The 25370-nt window shown below is 53.9% G+C and overlaps 1 protein-coding gene across 2 annotated transcripts; it reads right to left on the bottom strand.

Annotated features, from left to right (window-relative positions):
* Nucleotides 1-2005: 2005 nt before the first annotated feature.
* On the bottom strand, nt 2006-25176 carry LOC146427825 (protein argonaute-1). Of its 2 annotated transcripts, XR_014856330.1 has the most exons (20): nt 25023-25176; nt 17857-18040; nt 17006-17126; nt 16694-16875; nt 16306-16442; nt 16071-16205; nt 15714-15801; nt 14491-14638; nt 14271-14390; nt 13363-13485; nt 12833-12966; nt 11440-11624; nt 11136-11295; nt 10756-10846; nt 8869-9063; nt 8608-8742; nt 7630-7731; nt 6638-6837; nt 5713-6208; nt 2006-4593 (listed from the first exon to the last, which is right to left on the bottom strand). XR_014856330.1 is itself a non-coding variant. In XM_085081510.1 (19 exons), the coding sequence occupies exons 1-19, from the start codon at nt 25045-25047 to the stop codon at nt 6100-6102; spliced, it is 2574 nt and encodes an 857-aa protein (XP_084937636.1). In that variant the 5' UTR covers nt 25048-25176; the 3' UTR covers nt 2006-6099. The 2 variants fall into 2 exon arrangements, 1 of the variants encoding a protein (XP_084937636.1); XM_085081510.1 differs by having other exon boundaries at nt 2006-6208.
* Between the last annotated feature and the right edge of the window lie 194 nt (nt 25177-25370).

The following is a 25370-nucleotide window of genomic DNA, read 5'->3' as shown; positions in this document are numbered from 1 at the left end:
TGATCTCATGCACAGGACACGGCCGCGCTGGCTGGAGCGCCGGGAGCCGCCGCACGTCCCGCACGCTGAGCCTGCTCCGGGCTGCGCAACCTCAACAGCCGAACGTGTCCGGCTGCGGCAGCGCTGCGGGAGCCCGAGGTTGGCCGGGCTCTGAACAGCCTCCCCAGGGAATGGGCTCGGCCCCGACACTGCCAGAACTCAAGGAGCGTTTGGACAACGTTGTCAGGCACGGGGCGGGATTGTTGTGTCCTGTGCAGGGCCAGGCATTGGACTCGATGATCCTGGTGGATCCCGTCCAGTTTAAGGACATTCCATGGCTCATGATTCGATTATTCACTGTATCGACATAAATTCAGAGCGTATGCCTGCCCCGTTCTCATTTTTGAGACTTTTAGCAATATTCAGTACCAGTGTGTTACAGATTTGTTACACAAACTGGCACCAAACAAGCAGAGGGTGGGTGAAAAGGGCAAAGGACGTGAAGGGAAGAGATTGGGATGTAACAGACATAACAGGCTCAGTGCTGGGTCAGGCAGTGACACCTTTATCTCCATTTCCTCTGCCCTCAAAAGATCATTTTTTGGTAAGAACAGTATACTGGGACTTGTCCAAGTGGGTGTGAACCTGCTAGTCATTGTGAAGAAACAACGTCATTTTTTCTGGTAGTGACAGGGGCCCTTCCCCTGGGAAACAGCTGGGGAGGTACTGAAGAACTTTGGGCCAAAAGAATTTAAAGACCATAATCCAAATTTGAGGATCATTAGTAAGAATTACCATCCTGAAGACTCCTGGCTGAATTAGTCTTTAGAAGCATAAATTTAATTATCAGGTGAGTGACACTAAGGATTTTAACCCCATGCAAGTGAAAGGTAAATTACCAGAATATTTCATTAACTGGAATCCCGAGTGGGAAAAGAAAATGTGATTGCCAGGATGAAGCAGATATGTGGGAGAGAGGCATCTCTGCAAACACATTTCTCAGGGGCATCTAGTCCTACAGCTCAGGCACTGTAATCAGCACCAGGACTGGGGCTCAAATGCCAATCTAACACTTGAAACCAGTTTTCTGACCTGTCTTCCAGGACTCCAGACCCAGCTGCACAAGGCACAATTTGCTCTTGTACCTCTCACAGAACAAACCCCTTTAAAACCGCAAAAGACTCTGTTATGTAGTAGGAATTGTTTAAAGTAAGTGATACAATGCACAAAGCAGGTGGGTGTGTGCAGGACCTGTACAGGTGCCCAGCTCAGGACAGAACGTTCTGGTGCTGCAGTTAGGTAAATTAACTGACGAGGGCCTGCATGCCATTAGCAAGCACTTCCTTAAAATTCCTTGGCATTATTCAAAAACCCGGGTACAGCTCAACTGCTAAATCATTCATTGGTTAAGGTCTGTCTGTGCACCTTTGCAAGGTGAAACAAACAACTCCTCCAGCAATGAACTCAGGATGGCAAACAACCTCCAGTTCTGGACCCTGAAACTCAAGCATAAGCTGCCGGCTTTGGATAAGACTAGGATGTTTGCAAGAATTACAAAGCTGGGAAATGTAAAACATGATGGGAAATGCAAAACATGAGGCAGTGCAGAAACCCAGAGGATCAAGTTTAACCTCAATCCAAAAGGAGTCTGAAATCTGTCCTTAAAGCACCTCAGAGCCAAGAGCCCCTGAAGCACTTGGTGAGGCTGTAGGAGCAGCAGATTTTGATGTAAATTTCTGTTATCTAATAACCCAGGAGCCCAAATTCAATCCGTTCTCAGGTGACATTTTAATAAAAAGTGGAATTGTACTGTATTCCCAGAAGTTTTAAGCAAGTATTTGTTTGCTTAAGTGTTTCTCTCATTAAACTGAGATCTGGACAGTGAGGAGTGTTGGATCCTCCGCAGTGTCTGCTGCAATTCAGCTCCAGTCAGTGTTTCCCTGTTTGTCCCCCAGCCTTTCCCGAGGGAATGGCTGCGATGCGCATGTCCCTTCCCCACGCGATGTGACTCAGGAGTGTCACCCCGACATATTCACATTGCTTTTATTTAGGTCTTCTGCCAACAGTTACAGGGTAACAGACACTTGGGACTGCAAAGTCGAAGTTGCAAGCAAAAATCAGGACCAAGGCAAAAAAAAAAAAAAAATCCACAAAGGCAATTAAATCAAATCCAATATAAATACAATGTTCTGGAGCTCTTTAATCATACTGCTTTCTTTAATAAAGAGGTGGTTAGGATCTTACAGTATTTTCTTTTGGCCTAATCCAAGGATTTTGTTACTCTTTACCAGTCTTAATTCCACGCATACAAAAAAAAAAATTGATATTCAACCTTTAAAATATAAGCCATATTTTCTTAATAAAATAAGTTTTGTGCTGCTGCTTGTTTAGTAAGTACTGTACATCAACTGTTCACGGCTATTTAACAAATGGACCATACAGAGTTCAAGCTAGAGCAAAAAAAACCCACAAGAAAAAGAACAACCCAAACGGAGCGTCCTGTAAACACCCTATGTACAGTCCCACACTTGCTCGTAGAAAGGAGGTACGAAAGGGGCTGGAAATCGAACACAAAAGCACTGGAGTCCTGGAAATTTTCTTTCACAACTATTGAAGTGCAAATCACTCAGGCAAGATATGAATTTCACTTGTTTATTGCTCTCCTGCTGTCTGGCTTCCCTTCCTGAAACAATCACATTCTTTTATTTCACACTGATTTTCCAAGAAGAAAACCTTCCGTGAGGCAACGCTGGATGCTTGGGCTGTTTGACACTGAGACATGTGCGATCCCAGAACACCCCAACTGCCCTGGAAGCTGCGGGGAGAGGGCAGAGCAGCCCTCCCGCCCCATTCTGCTCAGATATGAGATAAGGGAAACAACAGCATTCAACGGGTAAATGAAAGCTACTCCTCTTCCCACAGAACTGCATGCACCCAGCGATGCTTCCAGTCGCAGACGGAACTCGTGCGCATGGAGAAGGCAGAGACTCGGAGCCAATCGGGATGCCTGTGTGGGGTTTGTGGCTAACTACAGATCCTGATATGTACCTGGGGTAACACCTATCCGCTACAGGCAGCAAAACGCACCTCAACATGCAGCTACTCGTTTGCATCTCGGACAAGAGAAGGGGAGAAATGCCGATGCTGGAGCGTGGAGAGGGTACGGTGCATAGTCCAGTATAGAAAACATGCGGGTCACTCCAACCTCTCTAAACTTCTTCAAAGTGGAAACAGGGTTTAAAGGGCACAGCAGCTACTGAGTTTGGCTTTTTCGTTTATCCAAAACCATGAAAACCCAATGCAGAGGGTGAAATAAGGGCAGAACACGATCTGCAAGTCAACAGCTGAGAGTTTCAGAAGCTGTGAAGCTTTTGTGTAGTTAAAATTGCTGTTAAAAGTAGGTGCTACATCAGCAAGTCTTCATTCATAGTTTTCTATGAACAGCCACCTTACAAATGAGTGCAAATCTTAAAGGTCCATTTTACATTTCAAGTCTCAAGGTTAAAAAAAATTGTTACAGAGCAACAAGCTGTTTCTGTAAATGCCCACACTATCTCTTTTCAAATGGTTAAAAATGGCACGTGCTATGCCACAGCTACTAAAAGACATTTCAGAATTCTAGACCCAACTAAAACACTAAAATAAAAACAAGGAACCAAAATACCTTTGCCCCTCGCTGCAGAGCAGCAGCCAGGCGCGTTCCGGTGTAATGCTGGTGAACAAACTGATTTGCAGAGAGAACCTTGACCTTGACCCCGATTTTATTCTTAATGAGGAGCTTTCTAACACCAGGTGAGCGGGAACAGCCCCTCTGAGATCGTTTTGCTTTCAATGAACACAAGCCAGAGTTCGGAGGATGAGATGGAGGTGCTGATTGGTGTCACTATGCAGGCACTTGTGTAGAGGAATGTAGGCTTCTCATGTTGACACTTAGTGTTGATGTGTTCCCTACGCTCTAAAAGCCTTCCTAAGAGTTCCCTACCTACTGACCACAGATAGTTCCTGGTCTCCTCTCTGTCACCTTGAGGATATACAGCAGTGGAGGTTGACACAAGGTGCAAAGGAGGATATGAACCAAACACTGTGGCCTTGAGGAAAAACAGGACTGTGCTAAACGTAGGATCTTCACCAAATGTGACATCAGTGGGCTCAGCACTTAGTTTGCATAGCATAGTGATGTCTTCACTGTTCACAAACACGTTGCCCCAAAAGAAAACAGGAAGAGTGAATTCCCGGGGTTAGGACAGCTCAATGGGCCAACATGACCGGTGTGGTTTTCATGAAGGCAAGGCAAGTTTCAACGTCAGAAAGTACAAACCAAAGAGGTGTAGATGTGCTTCTGTCCGCGCGTGGGCCAGGGGCAGCACTCGCGTGGGGCTGCCTGGGAAACGCGTTCGGCAGGAAAATGATACCAGAGCTCTTCCCCTCAGAGCGTGGCAGGAGCGTGCGCCTCGTTTATCTCTTGAAGGAAGCGCTGTGAACACTTTCATAGAAAAAACCCCAGATAATGTGCCCGGATGATATTGGATTGGTACTGAGCTGCCACCATGGCCCCGTCGCCGTGCGTACGGTCACTGTGCAGCAAAACAGGTCTGAAAAGCAGTGACCAGGTCCCTGTGGGGAAAAAGGCTGTTTTCCTGGTACAAACACAAATCAGGAGTTTCCCCCATGACAACAACAAGGATTTCATCATTCTAAGGAACAATCTGGTGTGCTTTCATAATCAAAACCCTGGGCATGAGAGCAGTCATACCATGACACAAAGAGCAGCAAAACCTAGCAGCAGAGAGGGTGAGAGCCTGGAGGTGCTGGAGGGGGGGATGTGGTAGGGAAGTGGGAAAGCAGCTGGCCCAGGCAGATACGTGCCAAATGCACACGGGCAATGGGCGCTGCAGAGCACCCAGCACGGCACGGGCTGCAGTCAGCAGCACTCATCAGACAGAAATGTTGGGAGAACTGTGGCGTGAACACACAGCCTCAGGAAGTGTGGGGATGTAAACTCTGAGAATGTTAATGACTTGTGGATTTTGGCAACAGACTCAATATAGTATAAAAATAATGTTTAGTAAAAAAATCCCGGTGTCCATCATAAAAATTCAGAGGGGGAAAAAGAAAGAAAGAAAGAAAAAAAAAGGATAGCGCTTTCTGTCCTCATGGGATGGAGATGCCCCCATTTGTCAGAAACAGTTTTAAATAACAAGTAGTACATTGGAAACAAAAATGGGTCAGCAGCCATTAAACGTGTCCTGTATGAAAGTGCACATCTTTCAATGGGGTTTAACCACCGTGAGGTCGTGATCTGACACAAACTGCAACTGAGGACCATAGAAATTAACTCCTTCCGATGGAAATATGGACCACCATCAAGACAAGATTACTAGTTTCCTTACAAGATTAAAAACATTGAAATTTTGCAGCATCATAGTAAGGCACTCACCCTTGGAAAAGTCTGTGACTGTTGCTTCGAGCGGCAGCAGCTGACTAGCTTGTAACACGAGGAAGACAGTTTTCAGTTCTGAGCTAAGTGCTAGGGTGCCTTACATTATCCGGGGGGGGAATTACTCAGGGGCGGGGAACTGTTAGTGTTACAATTCTCCTATAAACTAGTTGGTTTTTTTTTCCCCTCAACCCATTAAAGCATCTCATAATCTAAAATATTAGTTTTATAAATCTAGTCTTCTGTTTTAAGGCTCTAAAAATCCCCTCCCCCCAACCCCCACAAAAAATACCTACCAGCGCCTGGTGGGCAACGGAGGACCAAAGCCGCCAGTTCACAGTCAGGAGTCTCTAGTATTGCATCTTAAAAATGAAAACCTGCTTCCGCCTCCCGGGAGTTTTATCCCTTCCCTTGAATGCCTTCATGTGTTTGGTCAGGTCAAAATTTTGCAAAGCCAGAAAAAATTAAAAAAATAATCATCATCATCATCAGTCTCTTCCAATCCTACAAAGGTGTTGGATCGTTCTGTCTCGTGGTGCTGGTCTCCTGCCTCGAGTCGACGCTGCCTGCCCTGCAGTGATTTCTCATTGGAAAAAAAAAACAAGGTGTCCCAATGCTTCCTTTTTTGTATGGCTCCTACAAATCTGAAAGCTTTCTTGAGTGAGGTAACAAAAGTTAGGCTTTCAAGCAAAGTACATGGTACGTAAAGTGTCCTGATGAACCTGCACAGCCTTCGCCAAGGCCTGGGGGTCTCTGCCGTTGCTCTGTCCAGATATATGGCTGCCCTCGCCACTGAAAATCAAGGAAATCACTGCATAATTATTTCATATTTTACTCCCAGGAACACTGAAAAACTCTTCTGGAGATGGGGATCAGCAAAGTGCTGGCAGCACAGGAAAGTACCTCACTGCAATGCACAGGGATGCTGCGCATGCCAGTGATCGTACCTGGACTGCAGAGATTCCAGCACCTTGAGGCAGCTGGAAATGCTCAGACACTCCAGGGATGTTCCCACAAGCCTGGGATGAGCTCAGGATAGGAATTAACCCTCCATTATCCCCGTTCCCCCTGTGCTGGACCTCAAGAGGATGCAGCTGTGTGCAGGTCTTCCCCTAGAAAGGCCGTGCTGCAGCACTGCTCGAACACAGGCACTTCCAAATATCAAGGTCCCCTACCCACGCCTGGCTCTGCCCTCCCAAAGCTGTGTGCTGTGCCCCTCACCTGTCATGCTCTTTGTCCACGAGATGGTACCTTGCCCGGAATGCCACCAGCCGGGCATAGTAGGCTGGGGCTGGGATGGAGACGGAGCGGGTGCAGCGCACATAGGTATGGCACAGCTGGTACGTGAGGATCTGCAGCTCGTCCGCCGTGAACCGGTTGTCATCCCAGAGCACGTAGTAGTGGGACGGCCGGCTTGTGCCCTGGGAAGGAGAGGGGCAGGGTGAGAGGTGCTGCCTGCACCCAGATGCAGCTGCCTTGCATCCTCATCATCCCCTCCCTGAGCCAAATGATCTGTCAGTGAGCCTGGGCAGGAGAGATGCCTGTGCTTCCCTGCTGTGAGAACCCTACATGGCAAGGCAGGAAAGCCCATGGCACCCAGTGCAAAGCAGCACTAACACTGCTGCCTGGTGCCTGTTCTCTATGTACCACACAGCCCACTGCATCCCCCACTGCATCCTCGCCGACCCGGGCTGGCTCCCGCTGTCTGCGCAGGGGAGGGGAAGCCAAGCAGCCTCCCTTCTGGAAGCAGCTGCAGATTACACGAGTGCAGTTTTTCCAGTCCAGTTTCTGACTAATCTTGGCTGCCTGTAGCCAGGCAGCTGCAGAGCAGGCAGGGACGGCTGGCTCAGCTCTCCCGCCCACGACCAGACAGCAGGTCCCTGCTGACGACCAGGCGCCCTGGCGAGCCCGGCACGCTCAGACACCAGCTGACAAGCTGCTGAATTGGCTGCTCCAAAGGAGGAAAATCTCTTAGGAGAGACCCTTGGCTCCAGGAGAGAAACCGAGTATGTGCCACACAGTGCAGCAGCAGCATGAACCCAGCACCTGCTTGCCAAACCACCGCAGTGGCAGCTCAGATCCAACTATCCTCAAATCCAACTGCCCACATCTCCGTGCTGTGACAGGGCTGAGACAAATGCAGGAGAGCACAATCTACAACAGCAGCCAAAAAACCCAGCAGCATCCCAAGAGCCAGTGCTGGAGCACAGTACCTGAATGCCTGCATGACTGCACAGGTAGAAGTCAAACTCAAAGGGGTGGGTGATGTTGGTATCCACTGTTGTTCCTGCTGGGATGTTCCCACTCTTTCCAATCTGCAGGGAATAGAAAGAGATTCAAACACTGCAGAGTTTGGTTATTTCCAGTTGCCAAGAGGACTGTCCTTAACACAGCTGCCCTGTCCCAGGGCCATGGTGCAGTGTCCCCATCTCAGTTTGAGAAGCAGAGACAGTCTCCAAGTGCCCATTCAGGGGGGACAGAAGCAGCTCATTCTACTCTGCTCCCTGCCTAAATAGGTCTGCTGGCATTTTTTGCAGGCATCAACACCAGGCATGACACGGACACATAGCCAACAGCATGGGAAAGAGAGCAGCAGGGTGAGGGCTGGGCAGGGGCCCATCCTACCCCAGAGATAAGGATTAAGTGAGCAAAACTCCAGAGATCTCTGTAGATCATATGCTGGAGTCTGTGCCACAAGACACTGGCTTTTACATCCTGGTCAAAAACTGCCCTTAGTTCCCAAGATTAAATCTTCCTGTTCACATGGAGCAGTCTGGTTAGACTCAATCTAACCAGTAAATTCAGATGAAATCTAGGAAAAGTGACAGCAATCAATGTTACTGCAGAGCACACATGAACAAGCTGTGAGCAAGCAAGGGGTTATTCAACCTGTCACGTCATCAACTCCAGCTATCACCAAAACAACAGATGTTTTCAAGCTGACAGAGGCTATTTCAAGAGTCACCAGGATCATCAGCACCCAGTAACTCATAATAACAGCAAACAGCTGGCTGGGGTTCTACAAGCAGACTAATCCATGTGGCTGTAGGAGACCACTGAGCAGCACGTTTCATTCAGAACAAGCTCTTCCTGCCAGGGGTGAGATTTCCTCTCGGCAAAGCCAGGGCTGGCTCTTCCATCAGACAGGGATGAATCAGCTGCCTCCAGCCCCGGCACCCTGCAGCACTCACCCTCTCATTCTTGTCTGCACAGAAGAGTCTGGTGTGATGCCTCTTCTGGACGACAATGTAGGTGATGCCAGGCTGGTAATCCTTTTCCAGTTTGATGCAGGCGTCTCGGATTGCCAGGAGCTCATAGTGAAGGATCTGGAGAGACAATGGCACGCAGAATGAGAGGACACACTGGCACTCAGTTGTCCCTGGGCACCTTTAGGGAACCTCACAGGAGCTGGTGGTGCCTTGCTGGCCAATGGGGATCTGAGGGTTCCTCACCTGTGGGAGCTGCCCTTCGGGAACACCATCGCGGTAGAAGATGATCCTGGTGGGTTTGAAGCGTGTGGATTTGTAGAACTGGATGAGGAGCTCCCTCACCATGTAGGACAAGTCCTCGATGATCTCTTGGCGAGGACGCTGCACACGCACCGTGGCACAGTACCGGCTTGGGTGGGCATCCATGCTGCCCACAACCTGCAGCAACAGACAGGCCAGGCCCACGAGTTACACCAGGAAGAACAAGGGCAATGTGGAACATTCCCAGCCTCTACCTGCTTCCCACATGCACAGCTGGCCATGGGCAGAGCACCTGAACTCACAGATCAGATGGGACAGCAAATACTGTACAGGCAATCAGTGCCCAAAAGGGACATCCCTGGTCACAGCCACAACCTGGTGTCACACTGCCGTGCCCTGTGCAACATTTACGGGAATTTCCAGTGAGACAACTTTGGCTGGTGCCACTGAGTGCTGTGGCTGTGGGTACTGCTGTTGCTCTGCCCTTGCTTCACTTCTCCTGTCCAGCAGTGAGAGGGAGTGGGGCTGCCCCAGACTGCCAAGGGCTGCCCCAGACAGCCACAGGCTGCCTAAGGATGTGGTAGGTTGAGTCACTGCATGGCAGCCATTGAGCAGGGAGTTCCCATCACAGCACAGGGCAGACCTCAGACATATCAGAGCAAGAGGTCAGGAGCAGCTGGGTTTGGCTGTGACAAAGGGCTGGGGGCACAGTGTGAATCAGGTGCTGGCCCACGGTGGGGAACAAATGCCCAGCTGCCTCACTCCCCATGCTCAGCAGCGACTGCACCATGTCCCCCAAGCTGAGGGGAAGCACCAGAGGCTCCACATCCCCAGCTGTGTGAATCTGCTGCCCCTGCTCTACCCAACACTTTCACTTTTGCTTTGCAAACTGAGCTCTGAGGCTGGGACTCTTCCACTGAAGCCAGTGTGTACAATAGAAACAGTTCCTTTAGTTTCAGCCACACACCCACTTCTACTGTCTGATCAACAACACACCAAGGACAAGGTCAAGTTGCTCCAAAGGCTCTACCCTTCTCCCCTGCAGCTTCAAAAAAGCTTTCACAAAAATGAAGAAAAAAGCCCCAGTGGTCCTGCACAAACCACAGAAGATGTTTTCAGAGGGGAAGCTCTGCCGCCAGGAAACAGACTGTTCTGTCCCACCCACACCTACAGCAAACAGCCCAAAGCCTTTCCCAACCCCTTCTAATTAAGAAAAAAACACTCCTCCAAAGATGCATTTGCATGCCAAGGAAAACCTGAGCTGTGAGTCCTGGAAAGTTAAGAACTTAATAGGAAAATGCTGACGTCCTTATCCTGCATGGCAACGAGCACAGGGCAGTGTCTCCCAGCGCGATGGAAGGCACTAGCTGTCCCTGGCCCCGCTGGCACTGAGCAGCACTTCGCTCCACAGATGCTCATTATTCATTTGAGGAGAAATCAAATCCTCCTTCACAAAAGACTGAGAAGCCCAGTCACCCCAGTCTCCCTCATGTCCAAACTCTAGCTCTCCTGCCATGGGAAGGTCCCTTCAGGGCTGCAGCTGGACTGGGATGCCCCAGGATGACTCCATGCAGCACCCAAGCTCCTGGCATACTCAGGGCCACACTCCGGGCCAGCACATCATGAGCCCCATCTGGTGGCAGCTGCCAGTCTCCCTGCGGTTCTCAAAAACTGCAGCTTCCCTGCTGAGAGGCAGGAAGGGATTGGGACCTTCCCAGGACTGGGATCAAAACACCTGACAGGGTACAGAGCCACCCTGAGAAGTGTCATCATGGGGACAGCAGTAACATAGCCCCCTCAGGGACACACGAGTCCCATTCCAGCTCCTGCAATCCTGGAGGGTTTTTGGGCACCAAGCTGTAAACTTACAGCTGTTATGGAGGGTTTCTTCCCATCTCCTGCTGGCGGGTGAGTGACATCGGCTCCGAGGAAGATCACCGGCTGCTGAAAGACAGCAGAGCTGGTGGGAGAGAAGAGAAAACAAGCAGTCAACCTTTGGGGCCATCTCAGGGTGATGTACAACCCAATGGAGATGAGCAGATGACATCGAGGACATCTCCTGACCTCCAGCTCTGGCCTGAACACATTAATAGCTCGTTAACAACAACATGAACCAAGTTACAAACCCCCATTTCAAAGAGCTACTTTATGCAGGCCCCCTCTTCTCCATGTAAAGCCAGGCAGGCAGCACCACCAGAGACCTGGGATACAGCCCCAAAACTATGAGGCAGCAGCCTGCCAGTACAAACCGCTGGTGAGGCACAAGGATGTTGTTGATCCCGCCAAGCTTGACGTTGATCTTGAGGCAGAGGTTGGAAAGGGTCTGCGGGGAGGTTTTCACCACATTCTTGACCTGGACACACTGTGTCGCCATTCCCAGGAGAGTGTCCCCAACACGCTTCACCTCGGCTGTGGGCAGAGGAAGCAGGTGAGCACACAATCAATCAGCACTGCACCATTCCACCCTTCAGGAATAGGAAGAGAAAGCCCTGCAGGAGCCAGCCCTGCTGAGCCAGACCAAAGCCCTTCTCTCTGTACTCGCCCCAGACGCACCATACACTGGTGTCTTCCCTGGCAGAATGACAATGATGAGCTGAAGCCCTGAATAGGTGTTCTTGAGGTGTCGGAACATGGGCTCCACACTGTCTGCACCCTGGGCGTACTTGCAGAAGCAGGGCTGGCCCTGGATTGGCATTCCGGCGTCCTTGGAGATCTTGCGCAGCTGGTCTGTGAAGTTCCTGTGCCGGGAGGAAAAGCTGTGAGCCCTGAGCCCTCCTGTAGCTGTGCTGCTGCGTGCAGAGCCCCACGGCTGAGTGTCACAGCATGGAACAAAGACAGGCCCATCACATCACCAGGTGGTGGCTCTATGGCACTCAGCACATGTGTGGCACAGGAAACACAATACCATGTGTCAGGGCTGCACTGTCCCCTCTCAGTGCTCTCTTACCCACGTAATGACTCTTTCTAATGCAATGGAGCTGAGCCCTTCTCCCTCAGCAAGCTGGAGAAGCTGGGAACAGATCTGCTGCCTAGGACAGCTGCTTCCCAGGTGACTTCAAAGCTGATGCCAGCCTGCACTCACCCCAACTCAGCCACACTCTGGATTCTTGGAATGCCACAGATTGATTTGATGCAAGAGCCAGAGGGAACACAGGGCTCACAGCTCTGCTGCAAAGGGATCACAGAAGGAGTGCGGCGTCACTCCCACCTGCACCCAGGCACTGCAGACATGGGCTCTCTGAGATCTTCCAAACCCCAAACAATGACCGTGCCAAACACCCAGAAGAGGTACACAAAGCACTGACCTCAACGTATCCACTCTCAGTCACCAGAAACCTGAGGCACCAGCAGAATCCAAAACCAAATGACCATTTCCCGTAATCAAATAAACTGTTCCTGCTCTATGTCACTTTGCTACAGAAACATATTCTCTAAGCTACCAAAGCTTTTCAGAAAGTCCAAAACTTGTCTGTAAGAACCCATGGGAAGTTAGGATGCTTGCCAGATGAACTGCATAATTTCAAATTATTGGGGAAACTTCTAATCAAATATTCCTCCAGAACCCCTTCTCTCTGGGGAGATGCAGATAGGAGTTCAATACAGCTTTAGAGCTGGCAGTTTCACCTTCCAATATTGCAGCTCCCTGATGCAGAGTAGATCAAGGAGAGCCTGACTGGCAGCTCACAGGTACTCACTGCAACCTGGCAGCTTTGTGATGGCTTAGGGACCATCACAAAGCTGGGACAGTTAGGCTCTCTGGAAAAACCAAAAGCAACAGGAACTGGACACCCCACATAAGATTGGTACCACAAGCAGTAGAGCTCCCTGAAGCTCCAGCACTGACAATGCCAGACACGCAGCCCCAGGCTGGGAGCAGCAGGGTGGCCACACCTGGAGCCATGGCCCTCTGGCTCCCCCCACCCTCATGGGCTGCCCCTTTCCTTACTTCAGCACCTCCTCTCGACACTGCTTCTGCGGGGCAAAGCAGGCAATGGCCCAGACTTTGATCTCAATGCCGTTGTAGAACTGCTTCCCTCGCATGTCCCACACGCCCTGGTTGGGAGTTGCAATGGCCCGGTTCTGCAAGGCAAACAGAGGGTCAGAGTGCGGCCGCAGCCTGCCCGGCCCCACAGCCCCCACATGGACCGGAGCTGTGCTCCCTGTCCCAGTGCTGGAGCCGGAGCTGACTCCCTGGTGATGGGCAATCCATAGCTCAGCTCCTCAGCAGAAAATTGACTAGAGCTGCCCTACCTTGAGCACCCCTCTCCCCTTCAGCTCATGGTTTTGTCACCAATGACTCTTGGGTACAATTTTGAGACCAGTTATATTGCAAAAAAACCCAAGGCAAACACTTTGATAAAACGTTCCAGCTCTAACATAAAGGTAACAAAAGTTTTGCTCAGAAACACCCTTTCGAGGTGTGACAGCATCTCCCTGCACAGCACAGCTCAGCCCAGGCAGGGCAGCCCTGCTTACCCGGCCGCCGTACTGCAGGATGGGAGCTGGTAGGACCCGCCCTGTCACCTCCGTCATATCATCTTTCACCTTGATCCCAAACTCCTGAATGTATGGATCCAGGTTGTAGCTGGCATTCTTCATCTGCAGAGGGAAGGAAGGGCCATGGGAAGGAGTGAGAACAACTGCTGCATCCTGGGCAGCTGCAGCTGGGGACCTGAAACCCTGTTTTCCACAGAGCTGCAGGTGGAGCAGCTCCATCAGGGGAGGGCAAGCAGATCAACACTGAGGCCCAAACCCCCTCCAGCAAACTGACCCATGGGGACCTGATTTTGAAACACACTAACCAATGCAACTAGCAGCAAAGCCTGCTCCTGGGATTTAAGACTGACAGGGAGGTTTGGACTTGCAAGAAACTCATCAAGAGTCCCAGAAGGAACACCAAATGTCCCTGGCTTCAAAAGCCCAGACACGCATGTTTGGGGAACAACATCTCCATTAACCAGTGGCCAGGCACAGACAGAGTTCCTGTACTGACACCCCACCACACACAGCCCCAAGTACACCCACAGCCAGGGGCATGTCTCTAATTTGTTTCCTATTTTTAGCTCCATCATTTGGGTCTGGTTCCATCAGTGCAAGGGCCTGAACTTGGTGCACGTGCATTTTGATGGTCACTTTGAGCTGGACTCCCCTGTGCCAGTGTCCATTACACACATACAGGCACCTCTGCTCAGAGGTTCAGTGGGAAGAGAGGGATAAAACCCCACCATTAACCTCACCCACACCTTCTCAGCAGGTCACAGCTCTCCAGTGCAGAGCAGCTGAGGAGCAGGACCACGGCCATGTCCATCACAGACACAGTGCCATAACCTGCCATTGGTGCCACAGCCCTGACCCCATCCCCTCAAGGGACTTATGCCACATACCAAGCGACTGATTTCCTCCTGCCTGTCTGGGGCAGACCTGGCTGTTGCTTTTATCATGGTTGATGTTTGATTGTCTGTGAGCTTCTTGATGCACCGCTGGCCTGCCACGATGTTACACACCTGCACAGGAGGGGACAGACAGCAGCCACGTGTGGGGGACAGGTAAGACACGGGGGACCACAGCTGAACACAGCCCCAAACCAGAGGTGCCAACACTCACCTCCAAGGGCAGGTATGTGTGTTTCTGTTCCTGGCCAACCTGGAGACAGGGCAGGTGGGGGTATTTCAGCTGCAGGTTGTATTTCTGCTTGAAGTACTGAGCCACTGTGCATTCCACTGTCTGACCGCTCTCCAGCTGCAGTGGGAACCTGGAGGAGGCAGGACACAAGGGATGCACCTACTCAGAACAGACACTTCCAGGCCTCAGGCACTATGTGCTGCAGCTGGGAAGAGGGAGCTGCCAGGCTCCCACCCTGAGCTGCCATACAACAAAATAAAAAGCACAACAGTGGTATTTGCAGAAATGGAGTCAGGAATACTCTGACACCAGTGTGGGACTGAGGTCCCTAAATAAAACTCTCCTCACTAATCCAGCTAATCAGGACAAATGTTTATTACAGGACGTGCCACACATGCCATGGCTGGGCACAAAAATACTGCACACTGGCACTCAGGAGGGCTTCTGTGCTTGGTGTCCTCCCTGGGAGCTGAACTGAGCTCCAGGGAAAGGCTAACTGGTCTCTCCAGGTACAGGACAGCAGTTGCAGGGTGGGCAGAGGGATGCAGGAGTGGAACATTTCCCTTCAAAAACAGAAGGGGAAAAAAATCAAACTTCCTGTCTGCAAGGCTGAGGGGTGCCACAATATCCGCAGCTGAAGTGCAATACCCATCCTCAACCAGCACCAGCTGCTCCCAGCTCCATGAAAATGCAGAAGTGGCCTGATATTCTTTATGGAACCAAAATTACAGGAGAGCCAAGCTGACTACCTCAGCGAGGTGCCATGTTCCTCCTGCGCTCACCAAGCCCCAGAGCTGCGACCCAAGGGTGCTGGTGCACAGGGGACACCGAGGGGTGCACAGGCCCAGCCTGTTCCCAGGCATACACAAAAAATTCCAAGACAGACACTTGTGTAGTCCCTGACAAAGTCTCTGCTCTGACTATTTTAAGAATGAAGAAAACCAAACCCGGACGTAAAAACTAGGACAATTCCTGGCATGTCAGCTCCTGCCCGCCGCCGCGCTCCGCCTGCCAGACACAGCATCCTCTGCACTCCCATCTCCCTACATCCCACTCCACACATGGCACAGGGCTGCAGAGCCCCAGACACGTCTCCTTTTGCCATCAAAGACTGGAGATTCCTGTCCAGCTCTCCCCAACAACACCAGCAGCTGTTAAGGAGAACAGTGTGGATTTTTCCAAGGGCATCTGCCCACCCGCCTTACGTCTGGTGGCTGGCCGGCCGTCGGGTCACGTTACACACACGGTATTTCCTCTTCATCTGCCCACAGTGGGTCACCTCCACCTTCAGACCTGATGTGAAGATGGGGAGACACAGCACAGTCATGGTGAAGGTGGGAGCAATTCCCCTTTGCCCAACTTCCCCGGGACACTGCCAACAGCTTCCTTAACTGATTCCCTGCTTGCAGACACCCCAACAAGAGCACGAGGGATGGAATGGTGCCCCAGGAGACATTTAAAATGTGCAACCCCTGTCTCTCCAGCTCACTGCAGGGGCTAGGTGAGACACAAGCCACAGCCAGTGTCAGGGTACAGGTCCCAGTGCTCCCCAAGGGCTCTACCTTTGATCTCCTTGGTGAAACGCACTCTCTGTGAGTCTGTCAGGGGCTTGGGCTGCTCGTCGATGTTCCGGATGTCAAGCACCTCACACATGAACTCGATGACAGGCTGGGCTTTGTAGAAGGCAGTGGCCGACACTGTGGGACAGACACTATGATGTGTCTCTGCTTTCAACCAGCTTTCCCAAACACACACAACCCCCCCACTGCAGTTCCCCAGCATGAGAAATAACGTCACCATCGATGTTGAGCATCATCTTCCACATGGCAGGCCGGACCGACTGGTGGAAGCCAAACCAGACCTCCCTGCCCCCTCCCAGGGGGTGGTAGTAGCCTTCAGGAGGGGAGAAAAAGGAGCGGCCGACAGGAGTGTACCTGTGAACGGGGGCAATCCATGTCATTGGCACACACTGGCCCCACAGCAGCACCCCCAGACCCCCGAGCTGGCACTCACCCTGCCAGCTGCATCACCCCCTCTGTTTCTTTTGCAGGAGCACCCAAGGACATGGCTGGCACAGCTGCCTCCTCCAACAGCTGTCAAGGCCAGTCCCAGCCACAACAGCCTGCCAAGGGCAGCAGTCCCCTCCCCTCCCTGGCACAGTCCCATTGTCCCTAGGTGCAAGTACCTCATGGAAGCCAGGTGCCTCATGGCAACATCCAGCGCCTGGACGGACTCCAGTGGGACAGGGATCTGTCCGCTGACCAGGGCCTCGTGCAGCATGCGCCAGCTCACAATGGCCATCCATTTGATAGAGACCTTAAATATCCTGTCCTTGCCTTCCCCTGGGATCGTCACCTCAAAGTCAACCTGGGTGCAGGAGTGAAGAGAAAGTGACCATGGCATCCCCACAGGAATGAGGTGGGATTGTTTTCTGCTGGTCTTTTCCAGGCAGGATCAAGGTCACGGTGCCTGCACAGGACTTGCTGCCCCCTCTTACCCGCTCGTTCCCAATGGGTAAGGCTGTGACAGTGTAGATGTTCTTCTTCCCATCATAGACTGGTTTTCGGTCACCAAAGATCTGCGGTTTGAAGTGCTGCACCATGTACTCCACAACTTCCCTACGCAGGCAAGAAAGAGGGGCAGGAGAAGAGAAGGGAGAGGTTTGTTTTGTCACTTTCTTTATAGCCCGATACCTTCTGCAACTGGTCCAGTCCATCCCAGCCTCCCTCCCTGGGGCAACTGGAGCAGAGCTGAAAGCCCTGGGGCAGGAAAGTCCCTGGACAAGCAGCCATGTGCCTTGTCTCACAGCTCAGTACATTGGCTTTGGCAGGCTTTGGCACTGGGGGGAGGAAGCAGTGTACATGGCACGGGGGGAATGCACAGCAGCCAGAGCTGCCGCAGTGTGACTTGCTGCTGAAAGCACGTGCAGGATCTGCTTGCCTGCCTTCGGAGCACAGAGCTCCCCAGGCTATGAGGGCAGGAGGGGACAGGCAGTGAAGAGCACATCAAAAAGGAAAACAAAGAAAAGAAAAGTACACGATGGCCTGAAGGTCTGGGCTCGCTATTTTTAAATCAGGGATTGTTGCCAAAATAGCACAGCTGCTTTGGAGCAGCAGGGATTGTGTTGAGGCTCTGGACCTCTGACGCTCCCAGGCCAGGAACCAGCACTGCTGCACGAACAAGGCTGGGGGGTCCAGCTACCTGTGGGCATCATGCAGTGCCATGACCCCTGCCACAACAGTCACCCTAATGGCTTCTATTGCCAAGACAGAGACAGGCACTTATGAAGCCTCCACAAGGAAACTGGAAGCAGGGAACAAGTGCCAAACCCTCTAATACTTGCCTTACCTGTTGACTCTGCGTGGACATTTGTCAGGTTTGATATCCACTTCATAGTGATACACATCGATCTTGGGAATGTCCACTTCAAAATAGTTGGCCAAGAGCTTGATGGGCTTCCCAACAGTTCCTATCCCGGGCCGACGTGGTGCTTGAAACACCTGCTGCAAGGGGGGCAGGTATGCGCCTGCAGCTGTGGGAGAGGACACGGGTCAGGAGAGCTGGGAGGGACCCCATACCCAGACAGACAGACAGACAGAGAGACAGAGCTCAGAGAGTCACAGCACCCTCCATCAACACATCCTGAACTGGGAGGTCTCCCACTACCCCTCCTTCTGGCAGGAGGTGGCAGTGGGAGAATTCAGAGCAGCACACCTGGGAGCAGCTTCCCTGGGCATCATCTGGGGAGCACTGGTGCCAGCTGAGCTGTTGAAGGGCAGTGCCAGGCCACAGTGGCCCCACCAACTCCCCTGGCACAGACTCTGGCACTGCTGCCTCTGATGGAAGAGCAGCACCAGCTCCACTGTCACGGAACTGTACATCTGCCCCTTTCCAAGGGGATGCAATTCCCTGGATACTCTGTCAGCAGGGACATACAGACACGTGTTTCCCCTCCATCCTCCAGCAAATCCCAACTCACTGCTGGAGGGATGATGACACAAGAAACAGGAAACACATTATTCCATCTGCACTACACAATTGTTGAACTGCTGGCTTTTGCAAAAAAAAAAACCCAAAACAAACAAAAACCAACCCCTAATCCCCACTTCTAGTGTGGGGACCTGTAAAGAGGGAAATACCAGTTTTTCCATAATTCCCATTACACAGACTCACTTATGAAGCTCTAGAGATACAGGATGGTATCAGCACGTGGCTACAGGACTAAGCTGCATTTCTAAATCAACCGCACACTCAGAACTCAAAGGCATCTTAAAATATTGCCAAGGAATCATTTCACCCTGCTGCTTTCTGAGGTGAGCTCTGCCCTTTGTGCCCCATTCCCACTTTGGCCATCACCACCCCTCCCAGTTTGCACCTTCTATTCGTTCCTCAAACCCTGTGAGGTCCGAGCCAGCTGGGCCAGAGTGGGGAGTGAGCGTGGGGGTACTTGGAGCGCTCCATCTGCGCGGCCAACTGTCCACATCGGCCCACAAATGGCATCCCAGCTCCAATTCAAGCTCCTGAACACATGGTGCTTTTAGCACCCCTTTCTCCCATCCACTTTCTTTTTAAATCCAAATTTCCATTCCAGGCTAAAAATACCAGAAGCAGAAAAACAGAAGAGCAGCAAACTAAGCTTCAAATTTGCCTTTTACTTTTGCACCCGAACTCTGCAAGGCTTTTCCTGCCGATGGAAGGCCACCAGTGCTGCAGGACATTGAGGGGATGGGAAAACTCTTGCAAGTGTCCAGGGGATGAACTGCCGAAGTTAATGCTCCAAAGCCAACTTCTGCTCCTGCTTCTGCCCTGTGACAGGAGCTCGAAAGATCCAAAATCTGCCAGGATACCCAAGCCTGGGCTAACCTGGCCCCAGCAGCTCCTTGGACAAGGCAGCATAGGACTTGGAGCAAGGTGGGGATCCCCGAGTCCACTGCAGGGCTCAGACTGTGCAGGCACCACAGCTGCCCCAAGACAGGGTGACTGCCAGCCACCCCCAAAAAATGTCTGTGCCGTGCTCCGGAGGCAGCTCATTTGAAGGAACTGATTTTCAGATGAGCTGCTCCCGATGTAAGTCATGTCTCCACATGATCAACATTTCTTGGCAGTGGCCAGCTCCCTGGCTGCGAGCTGATGCATTTTTAAATCATGGCTCACAAGCAAAGAGGTATTTGCCAGTGCTGCTGGAGCCTCCAGTCCCTGAGTTTGAGTGAGGAACCGTGCCGCCCACCTGCAAGATCTGTTGGGGGACAGCAGCTCTCTGCTGCCTTGCCTACAGCCACGTCAAGGCCAGCACCCACAGCTTCCCCTCCTCTGGATCATCTCACCCCCCAGACAATCACGGCAGCCATGTGTGAGCAGGACCGTGACTCCATGTGCCCATGGTAACCCTGCAGATGCAGGGAACACAGGGCAGTGGCTACAGCTTGACAGCTGCTCAGTGGCACTTGGGTGCCCAAGAGGAGCTGAAGCCACCTCGGGGCTGGCAGGAGTTGCAGAGGTGTGACCAACTGGCCCACACCAATCCCACACTCAGCACTGCTTTGGAGTGCCTCAGTCACTCCAAAACTAAGCCTTTGCCATACAAACCCTCTTGCCGGAGGATCCCCAGATGCTTCATGAACATAACACCCCACAATTAGGCTCATGAATCACAGGGGAAGGAAGGAACCAGCCTCCAGCAACACAAATGTTGGCTCAGAATTTTGATGGGACACTGGAGATACAGCAAACACAGGGTAAGATAAATGGGCAGTGTGGCCAGAGGGAGTAGGAGCAGTGCCCAATGGCATAGGAGATGCTCTGCAAAGACCAGGGCAGGACCGTGACCAGCATCAAGGACCGGCAAGTTCACCCCTGGGCTGACTTGGAGGGTTTTATTTTGGTGACCACAACACATGGTCCCTGAATGTGACAAGCCAAAGCAGCTGCCCAGGCAGCACCTCCAGCATGTGAGCCGAGCTCTCACCCAGCCTTGGCTGCTCCAGCCCAGGTGGGAAAGACCCCAAAACTCTTTGGTGAACATGCAGGCTTGGTTCATCCTTTCACATGCCACATTCCTGCCCTAGGGCGCTCAGGGTCTCTCCATGATTTGCCTCAGTGAAAGCCACCTTCCTGGCTCAGAGGATGCTGCCAGGGAATCCCAGGCAGCTCGACTGTCATCCCCAGGCACTTCATGCCTGCAGCCGGCTCAGGGCAACAGAAAAGAGGCCAGCAAGAAGAAGCCTTGTTAAAAAGCTACCCAAAGTGCATGGAAATAGGGGGGTTCCTGCACATGGGGGGGCTCCTGCATAGGGGGGTTTGGCTCCTGCATACCTCGACTCTCCATGGCGAAGCTGCACAGGCTCCCACTTTGTCATGTAAATGCGAGCGCCGGGGCCGGGGGCTGCAGGGCGAGTGTTGTTCCTGCAGCACAATGCGGCCAGTGAGCGAGATGAAATCCGCTGCCATTAGAAATTCCGCAGCCCGGGAGGAATCACAGACTTTCGCACACAAAGCCGTGCCCTGGGGACGCGCCGGCGGCGAGAGCATCGCCGCCCTTGCGCCGAGTACCGCGGGCAGAGACGGCGGCGAGGGCAGCATCACCGAGGTGAAAGCAAGTTTGAGGTAATTAGGGCTGGAATACACTTTGTTTCTGTTATTTATTGTAACAGCTGGGGAACACGACCCGCTGCCCAACAGCTGCCTGCACCGGGCGAAGCCGCCGGTGGGACGGCATGAAATTACCATGTCATTGAAATCCTCTCCAGCGCCGCATTCAGCCGAGGGGCCGCGGGAACGGGGCCCAGACAAAAGGGAGTTTTATTGCGGCGGCGGCGGCGGGTCCGCGCCGGCCCCCTCCCCGCACGCCCACCCGCCAAAATACAGCCGGGAATCGGAGAGGTGCAGACGGGGCCGCGGCACAACAAATGCCACCAGACACGCAGCGTGGTCCATCCTCACCCTGAGACACCGCCTACCCTAAACCACCCCAGAAACCCCCTGGGAAGTGAAATCCCTGTGGGGGAGCAAAGCAAGGGGCACTACCAGTGGGAAAGGCAGCTGCTGGTGGGGTGAGCAATTGGCATTCCCAGTCTCCATGCTCGACACGTTCAAAACCACTGGCTCTAAGCAGTGACCAACGCCATCCCATACAGCCTACACTTCAAAAAGCCCCATCTCAGCTCTGCCAACCCAGACATTGCTGCCTGTTCCTTCCCAAGAGCCCTGAGCACTGCCAGGGTCACATAGCCATGGGTGCTTTACAGTTTGACATCAAACTGAGTTTCAGCAGGTGATGCACACGTGGGACAGAGGCTCCGACTGCAGCTGTCAGAGCTCAGCATTAAACCTGTCTGTGCACCAGAGCCTGGCTGCTGAGGGCAAGGCTGAGTTGCCCAAACTCTGCTCCTGCCCTGCCCTGGGGTGGCTGCATGCAAAAAATGAGCCAAAATGGGCTCTAAACTGTTTTACTACAGTACTGACATCTGAAAGCAGCTGAGTCCTTTGTATCCTCACACTAAACACTGCAAAAGACATTGGTGTGCTTCCCACCTGGAAATCACAGGTGACACCCTAAACTGCAAGCTATAAACCTGCCTGGCCGGGAGGGGTGTCCCTGCACCCTGGGACTCACAGTCCTGCAGGCTGAGCCGGGCCAAAGTGAGAAGCTGCGGGTGCTGTGACAGAGCACAAGGAACATCAGCAAGAGTAGTGCCAGCTCCATCACACCCGCAAGCAAGGGGCTGCACTTCAGCTGCTCTGGCTCCAGAGAGCAGCATGGTGATGCCAGTAGTGTAGTGATGCCGGCAGTGTGGACACAGCTCGACCACGAGCTGACCTGTGAGGGTCCTGCAAAGCTGGCCTCAGCTGTCCAGCAGCTCCAGGAGTCTCTCTTTTCCACCCCTCTGATGGGGTTTGAGAAGCACCAGCACAGCCAGTGCCAGCATCCCTGCTGAGCACACCAGGCGGCACATCAGGTTGTGTGACTCTGCACGGTGACCCTGGGGTCCCTGCTAATGGCCCCTGGCCAGGCGGAGGCTGACACCCTCTGCCAGCCCCGCGGGGTCTCCTGCTGCTCCTGCACTGCCCAGACAGCAGCCAGGGACACGCAGAGCCGGCAGTCGCAGACAAAGGCGGCCCCCAGTGCCGGAGGGGCAGGACAAAGGCGACGCCGGCTCCTCTCCACGTCCTACCGCGGCCACCGGCTCCCGGTGTGGAGGTGGAACCCACCCGCGGCCCCACACGGATCACCCTGCCCAAGGAGCAGCTTCTCTGCCTGATTTGGCTTCCTCCTCGAGTCTGCCATCTTAATAACTTGTCTGTGTTTTGTTCTTCCCAGGATTTAGGGAGAGGCTGCAGAGAGTGTTTAGAGATAAACCATCCGTGCTGTGTCTCCAGGCAAGGTGTTTCTCCTGGCTTTGTTTCTCGGTCTAATCCCGTCCCAGAACCAGGCATATGCAATGTCGTGTTTCCTGAAGATAAAGAGCCCCAACAGATGGAGCAGCATTGGGGTTTTTGCAAGGTTCAGCACAGGAAGACAACGGTTGAGATTAACAGCCTTTAGGAAGTTTGCAAGGGATAAAGAAAACTAAAAGTTGGGGGAAAATAAGTTTAGTTTTAAAAACCATTGCATGTGTGTGCCTCCCCTACTGCTGCCTATGGGTCAGATGTTCTGGGTTTTCCTGCTGCCTTTCCAGGCATCTCCATGTTGGGTACATCCAGGCACACAGCAGTTTCTGCTTTATTGCCCTGATAAGCCACAGCATCATCAGAGCTCGCACGCGAGGCTCAGCCCATAGCCACGGTCTGGCACAAGCAAAGGGGTGCCACAGCAGGGCAGGATTCGCAGCAGCTCTGACAACACGGGGTTCATGTGTCCCTGGCACACAGGGTGAATCCAGGCAGGAGCAGATAAACCCCAGCCAAATCTGGGGACAGAAAGGGAAACTCCCAAGGGTGCAGCATCGGAGTCCTGCTCCCAGTGCAGCCCCCACAGGCCCAGGGACTGAAAGCCAAACCTGTCCACAGAGTGTGTCCCCATCCCAACACGAAATTCTTTTAAAGAATCTTTAAGAGCATCAGTTCAGGCTGGGGTAGGAGCGTGCCTGGCAGTGTTATCCGCGTGGCCCTGAGGCGGCAGCGCTGCTATCGATCCGAGACGCCGGCAAAGCCCGCGGTGCCGCCAAATCACAGCTTCCAGAGGCCATAAATCAGCCCAAACACAAAGCGCCGGCAGCCAGAAGGTAACGCAGACACAGGGAGATTTCTGTGCCACAGTTAAAGTAAATATTACAAGAAAGGACCGAAGTTTGCAAACACTCCGCAGGTTTATGTCAAAATCTCACCAGGCTGATGTGTTACGGCGGGTGATGAACCCATCAGCACAAGTGAGGTGGCAGGGCAGTGACTGCTGATCCCATTGCCCTGTCCCTCGGAAGGGCAGCAACACACGTCTCCATCACCCCATCCTTCCCTCTGCCTCATTTTAGGCACCGAAATCCTTCTGCGACTCAGCAGCGCAAGTTCACAATGCTCAGGCCAGGCACAGGAGCGAGCGGCTGCCAATGCGACGGCCTAGGGAATGGCTCTCCAAATCCCCGCGGAGCAGCCCGGCACGCAGGACACTGTCAGCTGCTCCCGTCCCAGTCGGCAGTGCGGAGGCTGGGGCAGGGGACACGGGGGTACAGGGTGGCTCTGGAGCTCGGCCCCGCGGGGCCATGCTCAGCCCCGGCTCCGCGCATGCCCTGGCACGGGGAGAAGAGACGCTTCGTGCTGTCACGGCACACGGCGTCGCCGGCCTCGCGCCAGCTCCAGCCTGCGCCCCGCTCCCTGAACCCGGGGAACGGGAGCTGGGGGATGGATGGGGAGCGGGGGGATAAAATGTCAGCGAGGGGGGTGGAATTGGAGCTGGGGGGCTGGAATTGGAGCTGGGGGAGGTGGAATGGGAGCGGGAGGGGTGGATGGGGTGGGAGGTAGGGGGGATGGAATGGGAGTTGGGGGAAAGGATGGGGAGCTGGGGAGATGCTGCTGCTGCTGCTTTGTGCAGAACAGGCCCCTTGCGCAGCGCTCGCTCCGCGCTGTGGGGACCTACGGCTGGACGTGCCCCCGGCCCTGTGCCCCCGGCCCTGTGCCCCCGGCCCTGTGCCCCCTCCTGCGGGGTGTCTGCGGGTCCCTCCATCGCCCCCTCCCCTGCACCCGCACCGCTGCTGCCCTCGGGGCACCCGGGGGACGCGCCTGCCCGGCGGCCCAGCAGCCCCCTCCGCACCGCCGCTGCTCAGCCCCCCCGCGCCTCCGACACCCCCGACAGCCGGCATCGCCCCCGCACATCCCGCGCCTCGCCACATCCATCGCCGCCCGCCGCGGTCCCCTCCGCATCCCACCCCCCCGCGCCCCCCCATCCCCACCCGGTACAGCCCCCCAGGTCCCCGCCGCACACCCGCTCCCCGTTCCACCGGCCTCATCCCTTTTGCCCCCCGCCGCCCTCTCGGCGCTCCCCGCCGCGCTGCGCCCTGACCCCCCATCCGCGCCGGCGGTACCTGCTCCCGAGGGTCCCGCTTCCATCCCATCCACGCGGGCGCCGCTCCGAGCCGGGGGCCGGGGCAGGGCCGTGCCGGGGGCCGGGGGCCGGGCAGGGCCGGGGCCGGTGCCGCAGCCGCCTCACGCCCCTCACGCCGCGCGCACGCGCCGCCGCCGCCCGGCCCCGCGCGCAACAAAGGCGGCGCCCGCCGGCCTGGCCGCCATCTTGGGGCCGCGGGGAGCGGGGGGACCTGGGCAGAGCGGGGGCTCCGCCGGGACAGCGCGGGGTGCCGGCCGGGGCCTCGCTGCAGCCTGAGAGCGGCGGAGCGCCGCCCGCCCGCTCCCGAGCCTCCCGCTGCGCCGTTGCC

This window comes from Lichenostomus cassidix, chromosome 23, assembly GCF_008360975.1.
Source record: "Lichenostomus cassidix isolate B80296 chromosome 23, HeHo_3.0, whole genome shotgun sequence".
NCBI lineage: Eukaryota > Metazoa > Chordata > Aves > Passeriformes > Meliphagidae > Lichenostomus > Lichenostomus cassidix.
This window is presented reverse-complemented; position numbering and strand designations above follow the sequence as displayed.

Bases quoted from the DNA above. Each gene is read 5' to 3' on its own strand.
- LOC146427825 (XM_085081510.1), bottom strand. From the start codon at position 25,047: ATGGAAGCGGGACCCTCGGGAGCAG. The intron at 12,967-13,362 runs GTAAGCAGGGCT...TTTGCCTTGCAG, and splicing joins TCCTGCAGTACGGCGGCCGG to AACCGGGCCATTGCAACTCC. The intron at 8,743-8,868 runs GTGAGGAACCCT...TTGTCTCTCCAG, and splicing joins CCGAAGGGCAGCTCCCACAG to ATCCTTCACTATGAGCTCCT.